Below are 14,639 nucleotides of genomic sequence, written 5' to 3' on the forward strand. Positions count from 1 at the left end.
CGCCAATGATTGTTAGATCTACAATTGATGTTTGGCGCGCAACGAGTTGCATAAGTGTTTGGTCGTCGAAGAAAAAGAATACTAGATCGTAGAAAAAATCGTTTGGCGCGCAACGAATAGTTTTGTGTGGAGATTTCATATGCATGCTTGATGTGATGTGATTCGTCCACAAACCACGTGCTTAAAGGTATTTCAAAATAATTAAACAAATGACATAATTGCGCAATGCCAACCAAATAAATGTTGTATTAAAACCATTGTCGGTAGGAGAAAAACACTAATATCGTATACCAGTCATCAAATCAGTAAATTGTTGAACGAATTGACGAATGGACTGTACTGTGCAAGTTTTAACGTAAAAATAAATAATTTATCTTTCACATGAATTAATTTATTAAGGCGCGTATTATGACTGCTAATTAGATACTACTGTCAAATACGATTTCTGTAACGGAATTTAATTTTTTTGTGTTTGTGAAGAACATCAAAATTTGACAGAAATCAATGCGGGACTTCAGTTTCATTGCTATGACTGCTTATTTTCGCTTTACTGTAACAGAAATGTTGACCTCTTTGAACATTGATTCTCTGGTCTCTCATCAATGTACATAAATGGAGCGTCGCATTTCACGTAAATATACGTTCAATAACATGTACATGAAATTCAATGAAATAAAAGAAAAATTCTGACAGTGAGAGCGGAGAATCATTGGATCGCAAAGTACGTTCATTAATAGACTAAGCCATGGAAGCACGCATCAGCTTTTCTTACACAAAAATTCAAGCAGTTGCACTTGCTAGCCGAATAGAGATAACATTCGGAACCAATAAAATTCAGGCTCATCCAGCATTAAGTCATTACAAATGGAATTTCCCGTCATTTGACAAATTAAGTCCTAATGAATTACATCATATGTGGGATTAGATCACCTGTAAAATTCAAAAGTTGTGTGTGTTAAATTATTGTTATTTAAATGAATTCATTGTAGATTATTAAGTTAAAGAACAGTATATTTAATGCCACTGTCATTTGAATTTCTTAACGTCCAGCAATTTATCATTCTTTCGCTATATTTCTAATACAACATTCATCTGACACGCTGCTTAACATCGATTTACTACGACTTTTTTATGGTATTAAACTAGCGGTGAGAGTGAAGAGAAGTTAAAAAAGAATTTTCCTCCTGATGATCTAAAACGATTTAACATTCGGGTTGAAAAGTCCTATTGCGTCTGCAAATGCAATGACGACCCAGTTACGAGGGTAGCCATTGAAAATTTGCGAAATCAATTTGAATAAGAGAAATCGTTGTTCCGATCCTATAAACTTAAAAACGGCTTCGTATTCAACAGAAGAGAAGATTAACAAAGTTGCTTATAAGACCATTTGGAACAGTTTACAGAAAATTCAAGATTACTATTTTGGTCGAGACGAAGTTCGACGGGCCAGATAGTTTGAAATAAAATCCCGAGCGACTATTTTCTATTCTCGGATTTGAAAAAGAAGCTTACCCTTTTTCCAAAAAGCAAAACGACGAACCTGCTTGGGAATGAATGAAATATTTCGAGCTCTAATAGTAGTACAGTAATGTTTCAATTATTTCGACTCACCACAAATTTCACGGATTTGGCCATTGTTGCATCCAGTGGTAATCGGCTGCTGGTTCACATTCAGGTAGCATCCGCTGCCGATGACTTTCTAACACAGCTTCTTCCTTCACTCACTTCCTATGAATCGTGCAGGTTTTTGTAGCAAATCAAACAATGAATGCTGGTACTTTATGTTTGTCTTCGAATTGTGTCTTGTGCTCGATTTGATGAGTCAAATTCGCTCGTTCCGACACAGTGGTGTAGTCGTCACACACCCACCTTCAGTGGCAGTGACTTCTCCGCTGGTTAACACTCATCTTGCGCTTAATCTGCAAACGAAAGCAACGAAAAGAGAAAAGGGGAAGAGGAAAAAACAAATCTTTTCCTGCGATTAAGTTGTTTTATTAGGAATAGTCTTTCGTGAGTTTTTTTTTTATTTCAAATGGAAAGCCATGCACAAACTAAGAGGGGTAGCGTGATAAGATGGGTGTTTAGCGCAAAATGCTGTTTGAACACGGTTGAAGCAATTTTTCGATCCAAAGCAGCGTGAAATGCCAGAAATTGTAGCGATAAAAGCACGAGTGCATGAATGGGTTTACAAATGAGTGAATTTTTTGGTTTCGAATCAAGCCAGTCGATTTTTGTGTGTGTGTGATTTGCTTTTGTTGCTAACCGGAATAAATCTTCATTTTTCGGATGTCGCCCAGTGAAAAGTCTTCATAGCTCGCGTTTCGAGTTTTTCTATTTTAGGGACAGAAACAATAGGTCACATTTAAGGTCGGACCGGTGTTGATTTATGGATTGCATGAGTAGAAAAGAAACATTTTCATTGTTTTCCAATATGAAGCTCACGAAATCGATATGAAAAGAGAGTCAATGCGGGTAGTTTCACTTTAATATGAGCCTGTGCATTGCCGCAAAATGTCGTTTAAAAATGCCGGCACATTCCACAAATCAGTTCCACCTGGTAGAGCCTGTGAGCAACCGCCGGTTTGAGGTGCGTGTATTTGCAGGTACTGGAAGGAGGTGATAGCTTTCTTCGAGTGGTTACATCCGACATTCACGCGCCAGTATAAATAATATCTATTACTCCACATCTGCACTGAGGTGTTACGCTGGAGTTTCACAACATCCCAACAACTGTCATTGCCGCCCGTTGTTTCTCTCTATCATTGTGAAAGTTGAGGACGACCGCAGGTTCCGTTTAACACCGTAAGTAATCTCGAACATATCGCGGTTGTCAGTTACCTTCGATATAGAATGTGAATTTTATCTTCTGATAATTCGAATAATCGAAATTTTAGTGGTGCTTACCGTTGATTTTAGAGCTATTTATGGTTATCGTTTGCTGATAAAAATACTGATCATATTCCCGATGGTATGGTGTACGAATTGTGTTGTCGTGTTCAGTAAAACTTGAGTTATTCGCGATCAAAAACTTATCACTCTCTCACATTTTGTAGATTTCGAAAATGCGCAATATTGTGAAGAAAGACATGCTCACTTCGAATTTTAATGAAATTTTCAGTACATGAAGACTTTGCATACTTTGTTTTTCCAAAATTGATCTAGAGTATCTTTTAAAAAGGGCCAAATTTTTTTTACAATTTTTGACTCGGATACGCCTTTGAAAATTCGCCCAGTGGAAAAATGGGCAGAATTTAATCATGATTATCTAGAGTTTTAGCGAACGCATCAACATAATTCTGTTTCCATTCAAACAGGAATATGATCAGCAATTTATGATAAGATTTTCAGCAGAGTGGGATTACCATAAATAACTAAAAAATTAAGTTTTCTCAAACTTTTGGAAACAATGAGAAAGTTCGCTAATCTCTTCCGCATTCGGACAACGGCTTTGGGGTAGTCAGGCACATATCAGTCTCGATGTTCAACTGGACGACTATAAACTGTATACCATGCTCAACAATTGATTACACTAAAAAAAATCTTATGTAAAAAATCACGTAGATTCCAAAAATGGCTTTGTCATCGGAGTTTACGTGGTGTTCTTAACAACCATCGGATCACGATTGAATATGTAATGGACCGTATGTCAGAAACATTACTGTTGTCACATATTTGTTATGAGTCACGTAGTTCATTGTGTCATTATGTCGAATTCATTATGCTAACCATATGTTTTATACTCGAATGCAAACGCAATATGGCATCTGTTGAAAAACCTAGAACAAATTATTTAGACGAAAGCCTTTTTGGATCCTATTTATCACAGTGATTTTAAGGTAAATAATTGCTCATTAGTTAAATCAACAGCTGAAGTCTAGCTAATTTTTATTATACTTTCAAATCTAATATTAGTACCTAGCAGCAGTATAGTATACTCTACGAAACCAACCCTCAACAACTGATTTGCATGACAAATTGGAATTTCGCGAATTCTGTGTATCAAAAATACGAAACTGAAACACAATTCAACTTTTCTTTTCTACAGTTCAAAAGGCAAATCCCCTAGATTATGTTCAAGCACATCAATCTTCTAAGGAAACTGTACATCGGAAATTGTCGTCAATCACAATACATGCATCTCAAACCGTAGAATGACGTAGAATACCTATATTCATTATTAAGATTCAATATAGTACTTAGTAAAAATTACATGAAAATAATGTAACTATTACGTAAAACTCTGGTTAAAAGTAAGTTCAGATGAAAGTAATTTCACAATACAATTTGAATGAACCTCGTGTAAATTTCACAAAGTTATTGTATAGAATTTGCGTCATACAAATGTGGACTAAGAGTTCATGAGTTCATTCTGTATCACCTATACTTCACATAAGTATTACAAGAAAAGTTATATGAATAAAAATCACATACATTTTCACGTAGTATTGAAGTGAGGATTTTTCTGAGTGTATTTCTTCCTACACGGAATTGGGCGTCGCACAGTGGTTCGAATCAGTGTTGGTGATTGCTGAAAATTTGACAGAAGCTGCTCGATATTTATCTATATTGTATACAACATTTCCAATCCGGTAGAAGATGCTACAAGAATTCGAGTCTCTCAATTCATGAACCTCGAGAGAATTTTTCTACATTTCTTCGCTCCACTTCATACTCTGAGTATTTCATGGCCCTTAAAAAAAATTTCATTCTGATAATGATCGCCGCTGTGTGGAATTTACCAAGAGAGAATCGCAAGTTGACAATTATCGCAGAAAATCGAATCGATGATTCAACTAGATGATTCTCATACTAGGTTGCAATATTCAAAAACCCTTGTGTGGAGCATTTACATACATTTTCATAGACACAAATTATACAAAGGTTATATGCACATAGTTAGAATAAGCGGCAATAGTAAAATGATTCTATTGCAATTATCCACTGCCCATACAGAATCGGATCGCGAAACGAGATTAAGCGACCGTTTGTTGCTTCAGAGAGAATCCCCGCAGCAGCGTGCTAGCCGTTGATTCTCAGACGGTTCACCGAGAGAAATTCGCTCTCGCACTAGTGTCTATTCTATGTTAAATGTACTATGCCGGTTTTTTATTGTTGCGATGATTTCCGTTTCTCTTTGATGGCACTGATTCAATCGTGGAAGAGATCATTCGTGCCGTGACTATCGGATCGATCGGACGTAAATTCGGCTTTCTCCAATCGCGTGGTGAATTGTTTTATTCCGTTATCAAGGTCATTCCGTATTCTATTGTTTGCATCAGTGATAATTCGAATTAATCCGTTCTCAAGGCCGACTGTGAGCTTGTGTGAAGCAGCACTGCGTGCGGTACCGTTAGCCAGCGCCAGCGCTGGGCGCTGCGTATATATCGTGTACATTAGAAACAGTGATAAATATATATAGTGATAAAAAGAGAAACGTTTCATTGGACAGTGTAGTGAGAGACAAAAAAAAAGTGCTTTTTCCTGAAAGAGGTTTTTTGCACTCTACTGGAAGGAATATTTACCCATTGCCTCGGACTGGGTATTGGCAGCCGTTCACCGTTTTGGAGCTTAAGCTAAGTAAAACTTCATTTTCTCTGTTGCTTAATACCAATTCAATTGCACCCCGAATCTGACCGCACGGACACAAGTCCGTGACATGACAGGCGATATCAAATTGCCTGACCTTCCCCTTGATGATCAGATGGATGCTTCAGATGGCAATAAATCGCGCATTAGAAGCTATCCCGATGGGCTTGCACTCTCGGCCGGACCGTATGCGGTTTACATCCGGACCAAAGCGAATGGTAAAAAATTGAACCTTCTAAAACTTTCTAATGACCTGTCCTCGCGATACAATACTGTACAAAAAATTGAAAAAGTACGCCCGGACAAGCTTAGGGTCTTGTTAGCCAGTGCAAAACAGGCTAATGAGATCGTTCAAAGTGAGAATTTCACGCGGGAGTATCGCGTATACGTACCAGCTCGCGAAGTCGAGATAGACGGCGTGATCACCGATCCGAGTCTGACTTGCGAGGACGTTCTTAAGCATGGGGCAGGCGGATTTAAAAACCCCCTACTCAAGAACGTTAAGATACTGGACTGCAAGCAATTGCGTTCAGTATCGACCGCTGAGGATGGGACTAAGTCCTATATCCCATCAGACTCGTATCGGGTGACTTTCGCTGGCTCGGCTTTGCCTAATTACGTCCTCCTGGACCGAGTTCGTTTACCTGTTCGTCTTTATGTACCGCGGGTCATGAACTGCACCAATTGCAAACAATTGGGACATACAGCATCCCATTGTTGCAATAAATCCCGGTGTATAAAGTGTGGAGGGAGTCATGCGGATAACTCCTGCAGTGGAGACAATGAAAAGTGTCTCTACTGTAAGGAGGGGCCGCATGACCTCTCTGATTGTCCCGTGTATAAATTGCGTAAGGATAAAATGAAGCGTTCACTCAAGCAACATTCCAAACGCTCATTTGCGGAAATGTTGAAATGTGCTACGCCACCTACCGAAAATCCTTACGCTTACTTGTCAACTGACGAGAGCGAATATGATGACCCCCTCGAAGGTACATCTTCGGCTGTCCCTCATAGCTCATCAATTAGAAAGAGAAGAAATAAATCCTCTCAAAAGCTCCCTAGTAAGGGTTCGAAGATGTCCTCTGATGGGTCTCGAAAAATTACAACAACTGGTAGTGATGGCAAAAAACCAGAGAAAAAAGCTCCAGGCCTTGGAAAATTAAATTCCGAGCAAGAATTTCCATCACTTCCTGGGACTTCAAAACCCCCGAAAGTCCCTAAAGATCAGTCAGAGAATTTACCAAATACTGGGTTTGTTAAATTCTCTGATATTGTGGACTGGATCATGTCTACTTTCAATATTTCTGAACCTCTTAAAAGCCTGATAATGGCTTTTATTCCTACAGTTAAAACATTCTTGAAGCAGTTGACTGCAAAATGGCCCCTTCTTTCAGCGATCGTATCCTTCGATGGCTAAGTCACCCACCGAGGTCACGGATACAATCACTGTTATACAGTGGAATTGTAGAAGTATCATCCCAAAAATAGATCCTTTCAAATTTCTAGTAAATAATCTGAAATGTGACGCATTTGCATTGTGCGAAACTTGGCTAACTTCTGAAATACCCTTAAACTTCCACGATTTCAACATTATTCGTCTGGATCGAGATGATCCCTATGGAGGAGTACTTTTAGGGATCAAAAAGTGCTATTCTTTCTATCGCATTAACCTCCCATCGATACCAGGTATTGAAGTTGTCGCATGTCATGTTACAATCAAAGGCAAGAACCTTTGCATTGCTTCCATATATATTCCACCAAGAGCCTCGGTTGGGCATCAGCGGCTCAGTGATATCATTGAGCTCCTTCCCGCACCGAAGTTGGTTTTAGGAGACTTTAACTCTCATGGTACGGGATGGGGTTGTCTTCACGACGATAACAGATCAGCTATGATCCTTGATATCTGCGACAACTTCAATATGACAATCTTGAATACGGGAAAAATGACACGAATTCCTGCACCACCAGCAAGACCAAGTGCGCTGGATTTATCCCTTTGCTCGACATCGCTACGGTTGGACTGCACGTGGAAGGTGATCCCTGATCCCCACGGTAGCGATCATCTGCCTATCGTGATTTCAATCGCCTATGGATTAAGACCATCGGAGACAATCAATGTTTCGTATGACCTCACACGAAATATTGATTGGAAATGCTACACAAATTCGATATCTGAGAAACTAAAAACAACACAAGAACTTCCTCCGGAGGAAGAGTACACGTTTTTGGCTGGCTTGATTCTCGACACCGCGATTCAAGCTCAGACGAAACGTGTACCCGGCGCGAAAACTAACATCCGTCCTCCCAACCCGTGGTGGGACAAAGAGTGCTCGGAATTAAACGCGGAGAGAACTTCATCATTTATCGAGTTTAGGAAAAACGGAACACCTGATAATTTTAGAAACTACGCGGCATTAGACGCTAAGATGAAAAGCTTGATTAAAGCGAAGAAAAGCGGTTATTGGCGTCGATTCGTAGACGGATTATCGAGAGAAACATCAATGAGTACTCTTTGGAACACAGCCCGACGAATGCGCAACAAAAACACCACGAACGAAAGCGAGGAATATTCTAACCGCTGGATATTCGATTTCGCTAAAATAGTATGTCCTGACTCTGCTCCGGAACAGACGATCATGCGCGTCGCCTCATCTAACAGAAACGAAACACCTTTTTCGATGGTCGAGTTCTCACTTGCGCTTTTATCATGTAACAATAAATCTCCGGGGTTAGACAAAATCAAATTCAACTTGTTGAAAAATTTGCCTGACTCTGCCAAAAGGCGCTTATTGAATTTATTCAATAGGCTTCTTGAGGATAATATTGTCCCACATGACTGGAGACAAGTAAGAGTTATCGCCATTCAAAAACCAGGGAAACCAGCCTCCGATCACAATTCGTATCGGCCGATTGCTATGCTTTCCTGTATCCGGAAATTGTTCGAAAAAATGATTCTGTTTCGTCTAGACAATTGGGTCGAGACTAATGGCTTACTTTCAGATACACAATTCGGCTTCCGCAGGGGCAAAGGAACGAACGATTGTCTTGCGTTGCTCTCAACCGAAATTCAAATGGCATTTGCTCGTAAAGAACAAATGGCGTCAGTTTTCCTAGACATCAAGGGGGCTTTTGATTCAGTTTCCATAAACATCCTATCTGAGAAGCTGCATCAGCAAGGTCTTTCACCAATTTTGAATAACTTTTTGTATAATCTGTTGTCCGAGAAATACATGTATTTCGCGCATGGTGATTTGTCGACATTACGATTCAGTTACATGGGTCTTCCTCAGGGCTCATGCTTAAGCCCCCTTTTATACAACTTTTACGTAAACAACATTGATGAATGTATCAACACATCTTGCACGCTAAGACAACTTGCCGACGACAGCGTTGTGTCCATTATAGGATCCAAAACTGCCGATCTGCAAGGACCATTACAAGATACACTCCACAACTTGTCCACGTGGGCTCTTCAACTTGGTATCGACTTTTCTACGGAGAAAACTGAGCTGGTTGTATTTTCAAGGAAGCGAGAACCAGCACAACTACAGCTTCAACTAAGGGGAGAAACCATAGCTCAGGTCTTCACATTCAAATATCTCGGGGTCTGGTTCGACTCCAAAGGCAACTGGGGATGTCACATTAGGTATCTGAAACAAAAATGCCAGCAGAGAATCAATTTTCTTCGCACAATAACCGGAACTTGGTGGGGTGCAAACCCAGGAGACCTGATCAGGCTGTACCAAACAACGATATTGTCCGTAATGGAATATGGATGCTTCTGCTTCCGATCCGCCGCGAACACCCATTTCATTAAACTGGAAAGAATTCAGTATCGTTGTTTGCGTATTGCCTTAGGTTGCATGCAGTCGACTCATACGATGAGTCTCGAAGTGCTCGCGGCCGTTGAAAAATCGATTCTGGGATCTCTCATATCGATTGCTTATCCGATGCGATATCTTGAATCCGATGGTGATTGAAAACTTCGAAAGGCTTGTCGAGCTCAATTCTCAGACCCGTTTTATGTCCTTGTATTTTGATTACATGGCTCAGAATATTAATCCTTCTTCGTTTGTTTCCAACCGTGCTCATTTCTTGGATACTTCTGATTCTACTGTGTTTTTCGACACATCCATGAGAGAAGAAATTCATGGAATTCCGGATCACGTGCGCCCTCAAGTGGCCCCAAATATTTTCTATAATAAATTTAGAACTGTCAACTGTGAAAAGGTGTTTTACACTGACGGATCAAACATCGACAGGTCCACAGGCTTCGGCATCTTCAATCAAAACATCACCGCTTCTTACAAACTCAGTGATCCGGCTTCAGTTTACGTCGCAGAATTAGCTGCTATTCAGTACACCCTCGAGATCATTGAAACCATGCCCAAAGACCATTACTTCATTGTCACGGACAGTCTAAGTTCAATAGAAGCTCTCCGGGCAATGAAGCCAGGAAAGTATCCCCCATATTTCCTGGGGAAAATACGGGAACATTTGAGAACTTTATCTGAACGGTCTTATTTAATATCGTTAGTCTGGGTCCCTTCGCATTGTTCCATTCCGGGCAATGAAAAGGCAGACTCATTGGCTAAAGTGGGCGCATTGGAAGGTGATATTTATGAAAGACCAATCTGCTTCAATGAATTTTTCAGTATCTCTCGTCAGAACACTCTCGAAAGTTGGCAAACTTCATGGAGCAATGGCGAACTGGGACGATGGCTGCATTCCATTATCCCTAGGGTATCGACGAAACCTTGGTTCAGGGGGATGAACGTGAGTCGCGATTTCATTCGTGTTATGTCGCGGCTCATGTCAAATCACTACACCTTCAACGCACATCTCCGGCGTGTTGGGCTTGCGGAGAGCGGTCTCTGCACCTGTGGCGACGGTTATCAGGACATCGAGCATGTCGTGTGGTCGTGCGTAGAGTATCGTGACGCCAGGTCGAAGCTACTGGAATCCCTTAGGGCCCGAGGTAGACCGCCTGAGGTTCCGGTTCGGGATGTGTTGGCGAGTCGGGATAGTTCATATATGCTTCTCATATACCAGTACCTTAAACACATTGATATACAAGTGTAATGTGTTTATCCTCGTTCAGAAAGTATAAACTCCACCTACAGGTTCGACACTAACATCCGCCCGATTCTCTCGATCCCCGTCCCTGTCCACCATCTTCATTGGAACTAACAAGATCTTTTTTTTTGTCACTAACTTTTTCGTTCCCCCTTCCCTGTCTCTTCACCATCTCGATGGCAACTAATTAGATCTCTATCGTTTTCAGACATTTTGTCCCCACATCCCCTGTTTTACCCCGTTTCCACAATATTTATTTTTTTTTTCTTCATCTCTTCCGTAACATCACCATCATCGTCCAGGGAAGACCGCTCCAGTCGAAAACCAGCATGCGGGCCACCCGCCAGGCCTTCGTAGCCTGGGGGTGTTTTCCGCGGACCCACACGGACCGAAGGATGCGGCCAACATGGATATTTGCAAACGCCATATGGAAGACCCATATGCAATATCCAATTCACCGGCATTACATAATGATACTATTCTAGTTTTAATATAGTCGTAATTAAGATTAGTAAATATCCTTGGCATCTTAGAGCTTAAGCAGTGTGCCTTAAAATTATATTATAATATTGAATAAAAAAAAAAAATCGTGGAAGAGTTTCGAGCGAGCGTTTTTTGATACGATAAAAGCCATCCTTGGTTCGAATCAATAAAAATGTGGACATAAATCAGTAGCTGCCAAACCGTTCTTTTAATGCATATAGTTGCTTTTGAGAAATTATTTACAAATATATACCGCGTAATTTGATTCCATCCCTAATTGTTCATGACCTACTGTGACAAAAAATAAAACCATAACTTTTTTTCTGAAGAGATAGAACTTTTTTCTTCCACAAAGTTTTAGAACTATTGAAAATAATTTACTTTGTCAAATATACCGAAAGTCTAGGTCGCACCGTTTCGGATATACAAAGCGTTTTTATGGCAACCCCCTTAAAATCAATTTTTTTATTTATAACTTGTTTCGAGTTTTTTTTTATGCATACTTTGCTGGGAATAATTGAAGAAAATAAAAAATCCCATATTTTTGTTGAGGATAGTGCATAGGCTTACAACGAAGCGAAATATGCAAATTTATGCAGCTGATTTTTCCAAAATTTATAGGAAAAGATATGCCCAATACTATAGAAAAATCTAAGTGGAACTCGATGGAACTTTTTCTAGGCCTTTTCAAAGTTAGTTTTAGTTACTAAATTATGAAAACCCCTTTTAAACTAGTTTTCTAATCATAACTTGTTTCAAGTTATTTTTTATACATACTTTTTTTGGAATAATTGTAGAAAATATAAAATCCCATAATTTTGTAGAAGGTAATGCATAGGTTTATTCTTTTCTGGAAAAGTTATACATTATTTCACCTACTTTTATCTACACACCTAGAAAAAATCATGTAAATTTACGTCTTCTGAGACCGATATATATGAACGTCGCAAATAACTCAATTTTACAGTAAATATATCTTATATTTAATGCATTCTGATATATTTTTTAGTAATAAAACATGTGAATTTACACCTTTGTTTGAAAGGCGGTGTATGTTTTGACGTAAAATTATATCATTCTTGTAAAATTCAGGCGTTTTACGGATTACGTTCTTATGAATTGTGTCATATGTAGATTTGCGTCACCTGTAAATTTCATAACTTTTTGCTGTGTACACACTTAAAAAATGTTACATCTTTATAGATGCACATAAAAGGAGCGTCGCGATTTACTTACATTCACAATACAAAATATTTAAAGATAAGTCATATCATTAACTTCACAGTTGTTTTAGCTGGAACTCACATCGATACAGACGCAAAATATATGTTTACATATTAGTAGATGTAATATTGTGTCATCACCGAATAAATTACGGCATTCTTGAATTTACGTCAAGCGTAAATTTCATTTTTTCTAAGAGTGTAGGAAACCTTGTACCGAAGCGAAATATGCAACTTAATGCAGCAAAATTCTACAATACTTATAGGAAAATATGTTCCTAAGCCAATTTATTTTCCAATGAGAATATCCTGAGTACCATTCGTGTCATTCATTTTCACTATGGCCATGCTGAAACCATGAATGGTTAAAAAACGGAGGGCGTCACGCGTCTGCAATTTCTGTAACTCACTTTTGCAGTGAGCGTAGAGATGAGCAATTCGTTCCTGAGCTATTCAAGTGAATCGAATCTTTAACGTGAGTTGATAGCTCACAGCTCCTTTTAAAAGAACCGCAGCTCACCAGTTCACCGCACTGGTTAGCAGGGATGCCAGGTACACAGATTAATCTGTGTTTCACAGATTTTCAATCTTTTGCACAGATTTTAAAAATGGCACAGATTTTCACAGATTTCTGAAAAAATGACCTGGCATCCCTGCTGGTAAGGTGGAAACAAGCTACGAGCTGAACGGATCTTCGGCTTCTTTAACAGATTAAATGAGCCATTGTCAATAAGAAATCTTACCTCTCACTCAGTAGGCTAAGGTACATTCAAGGATGCCACTTTGCAGATATTCTCAAATATGACATAATAATAATTCGCAGGCAAGTTAGTTCGCATAGCATTGCTCTTTGTGCATCAATGATTTCGATCATGCATATGAAAGAAAAACGGAGAAAGAAAAACGGCGCTCAAAAAAAAACCTTCAGTTCAATCTAAATGAGCTGATGAGCTGATACATTGAATCGATTCCCTATAGTGAGCTGATCGGTTCGGAGCTGCTCACTGGTATGAGCTGTTTCGCACATCTCTAAGTGAGCGTCGCACATATCGTCTTAAAAAATTTCATACTTTGTTTGGAAAACATTTTTCGTAAAAAATAATATGTGTTGAACTTTTGATAATTTTTCGGATTTTCAATATTTAAAACTAATTTTGAAAAGGCTTGAAAATATTGCATCCAGTTTCACTTAGATTTTTTCTAATATTGTTAATTGTCAAAAAGTAAACAAAATAAACAATTTGCTTAAGTTGCGCGAGCAAGCATGAGATTGTTTATACATGCTTACGCGCACTTTGTAGTAGATATTTAGGTAATAGAGGTAGATTCCACATAGATAAATCCAAAAAACTGTTTTTAAAATAAAGTGAATATATCTAAAAATATATTTTTTTTACATTATTTATATCTTCAGCAAAAATACTTCAAATGTTTTTTTCTTCCAAATGAGATAGATAAAATTTTTTTTTGTAAAAAAAATTTTTTATTCGAATTTGGTACTACCCCCTTAACAAAAATTAAGGTGCCACTTTCAAAAGAAGCTTAATATAATATTGTAGACCTTCTTCGAAGACACGTTAGCTCTTAAAAATTAGTGAAAGTCAGTACCGACTTTTGACCGTCTTTTTCCTGTTTTGGACCACTGTGTGTCGTAGCGACTATGTACCTTCCACCAACAGCAGCAACAACAGATCTTCTACGTTGTATAAAGTTTCATTTGGATTTGAATCAGGAACTTGAGTTTTTGAGAATTTAGTTTCAGAGTTCAGTTTCTGAATAAATTTCCAAAATACAGGTTCACAAATCAAAACAAAGACTCTGGAACCGAATGCTATTTTTGGATTCTGGAACTAGATTTTTGGAACTGGTTTCTTGACTAGTTTTCAAAACTGAATCTAGTGCCATGATTTTCAGTCTTCGAATTCAGAATTCTGATTCAAGAATTCAACTTAAGAATTCTGGAATCAAATTCAAGATATGAATTTAAGATCTTGATATTAGAACCAAATGTTAGAGTTGAACTTCGAAACTGAATTGTGGAACTGTCTTATGAACCAGGATTTATCCTCTGATGTCAGTTTCAGGATTTATTTCCTGAGTTCAGTTTCGAAATTTATTACCTGAACTCAGAATCAGAACTCATTTTTAGAATTCAGGCTCAAAATTTACGTTTATTCTGAAAATGTGTTTAGTTCCAGAATTCTAGAGTTAACCAATGAACCAAACCAAATGATCTGGATTCCGAACCTGAATTTCGCAATTAAATTCTAA

The 14,639-nt window shown here is 38.6% G+C and overlaps 1 protein-coding gene across 6 annotated transcripts in view; it reads right to left on the reverse strand.

The window, feature by feature from the left end:
* LOC131428364 (uncharacterized) overlaps positions 1–14,639 on the reverse strand; it is a 57,769-nt gene that overhangs the window by 29,864 nt on the left and 13,266 nt on the right. For 4 of the 6 annotated variants that reach the window (XM_058592274.1, XM_058592272.1, XM_058592270.1 and 1 more), the window contains exon 2: positions 1,612–1,919. In XM_058592274.1, coding sequence (XP_058448257.1) covers positions 1,612–1,635 — 24 coding nt within the window. In that variant the 5' untranslated portion in view covers positions 1,636–1,919. Of the gene's footprint in view, positions 1–1,611; positions 1,976–14,639 lie in introns of all 6 variants that reach the window. The other 2 variants (XM_058592273.1, XM_058592271.1) reach the window with 1 other exon arrangement.

The sequence above is a fragment of the Malaya genurostris genome, chromosome 2 (genome assembly GCF_030247185.1).
Source record: "Malaya genurostris strain Urasoe2022 chromosome 2, Malgen_1.1, whole genome shotgun sequence".
Taxonomy (NCBI): Eukaryota; Metazoa; Arthropoda; class Insecta; order Diptera; family Culicidae; genus Malaya; species Malaya genurostris.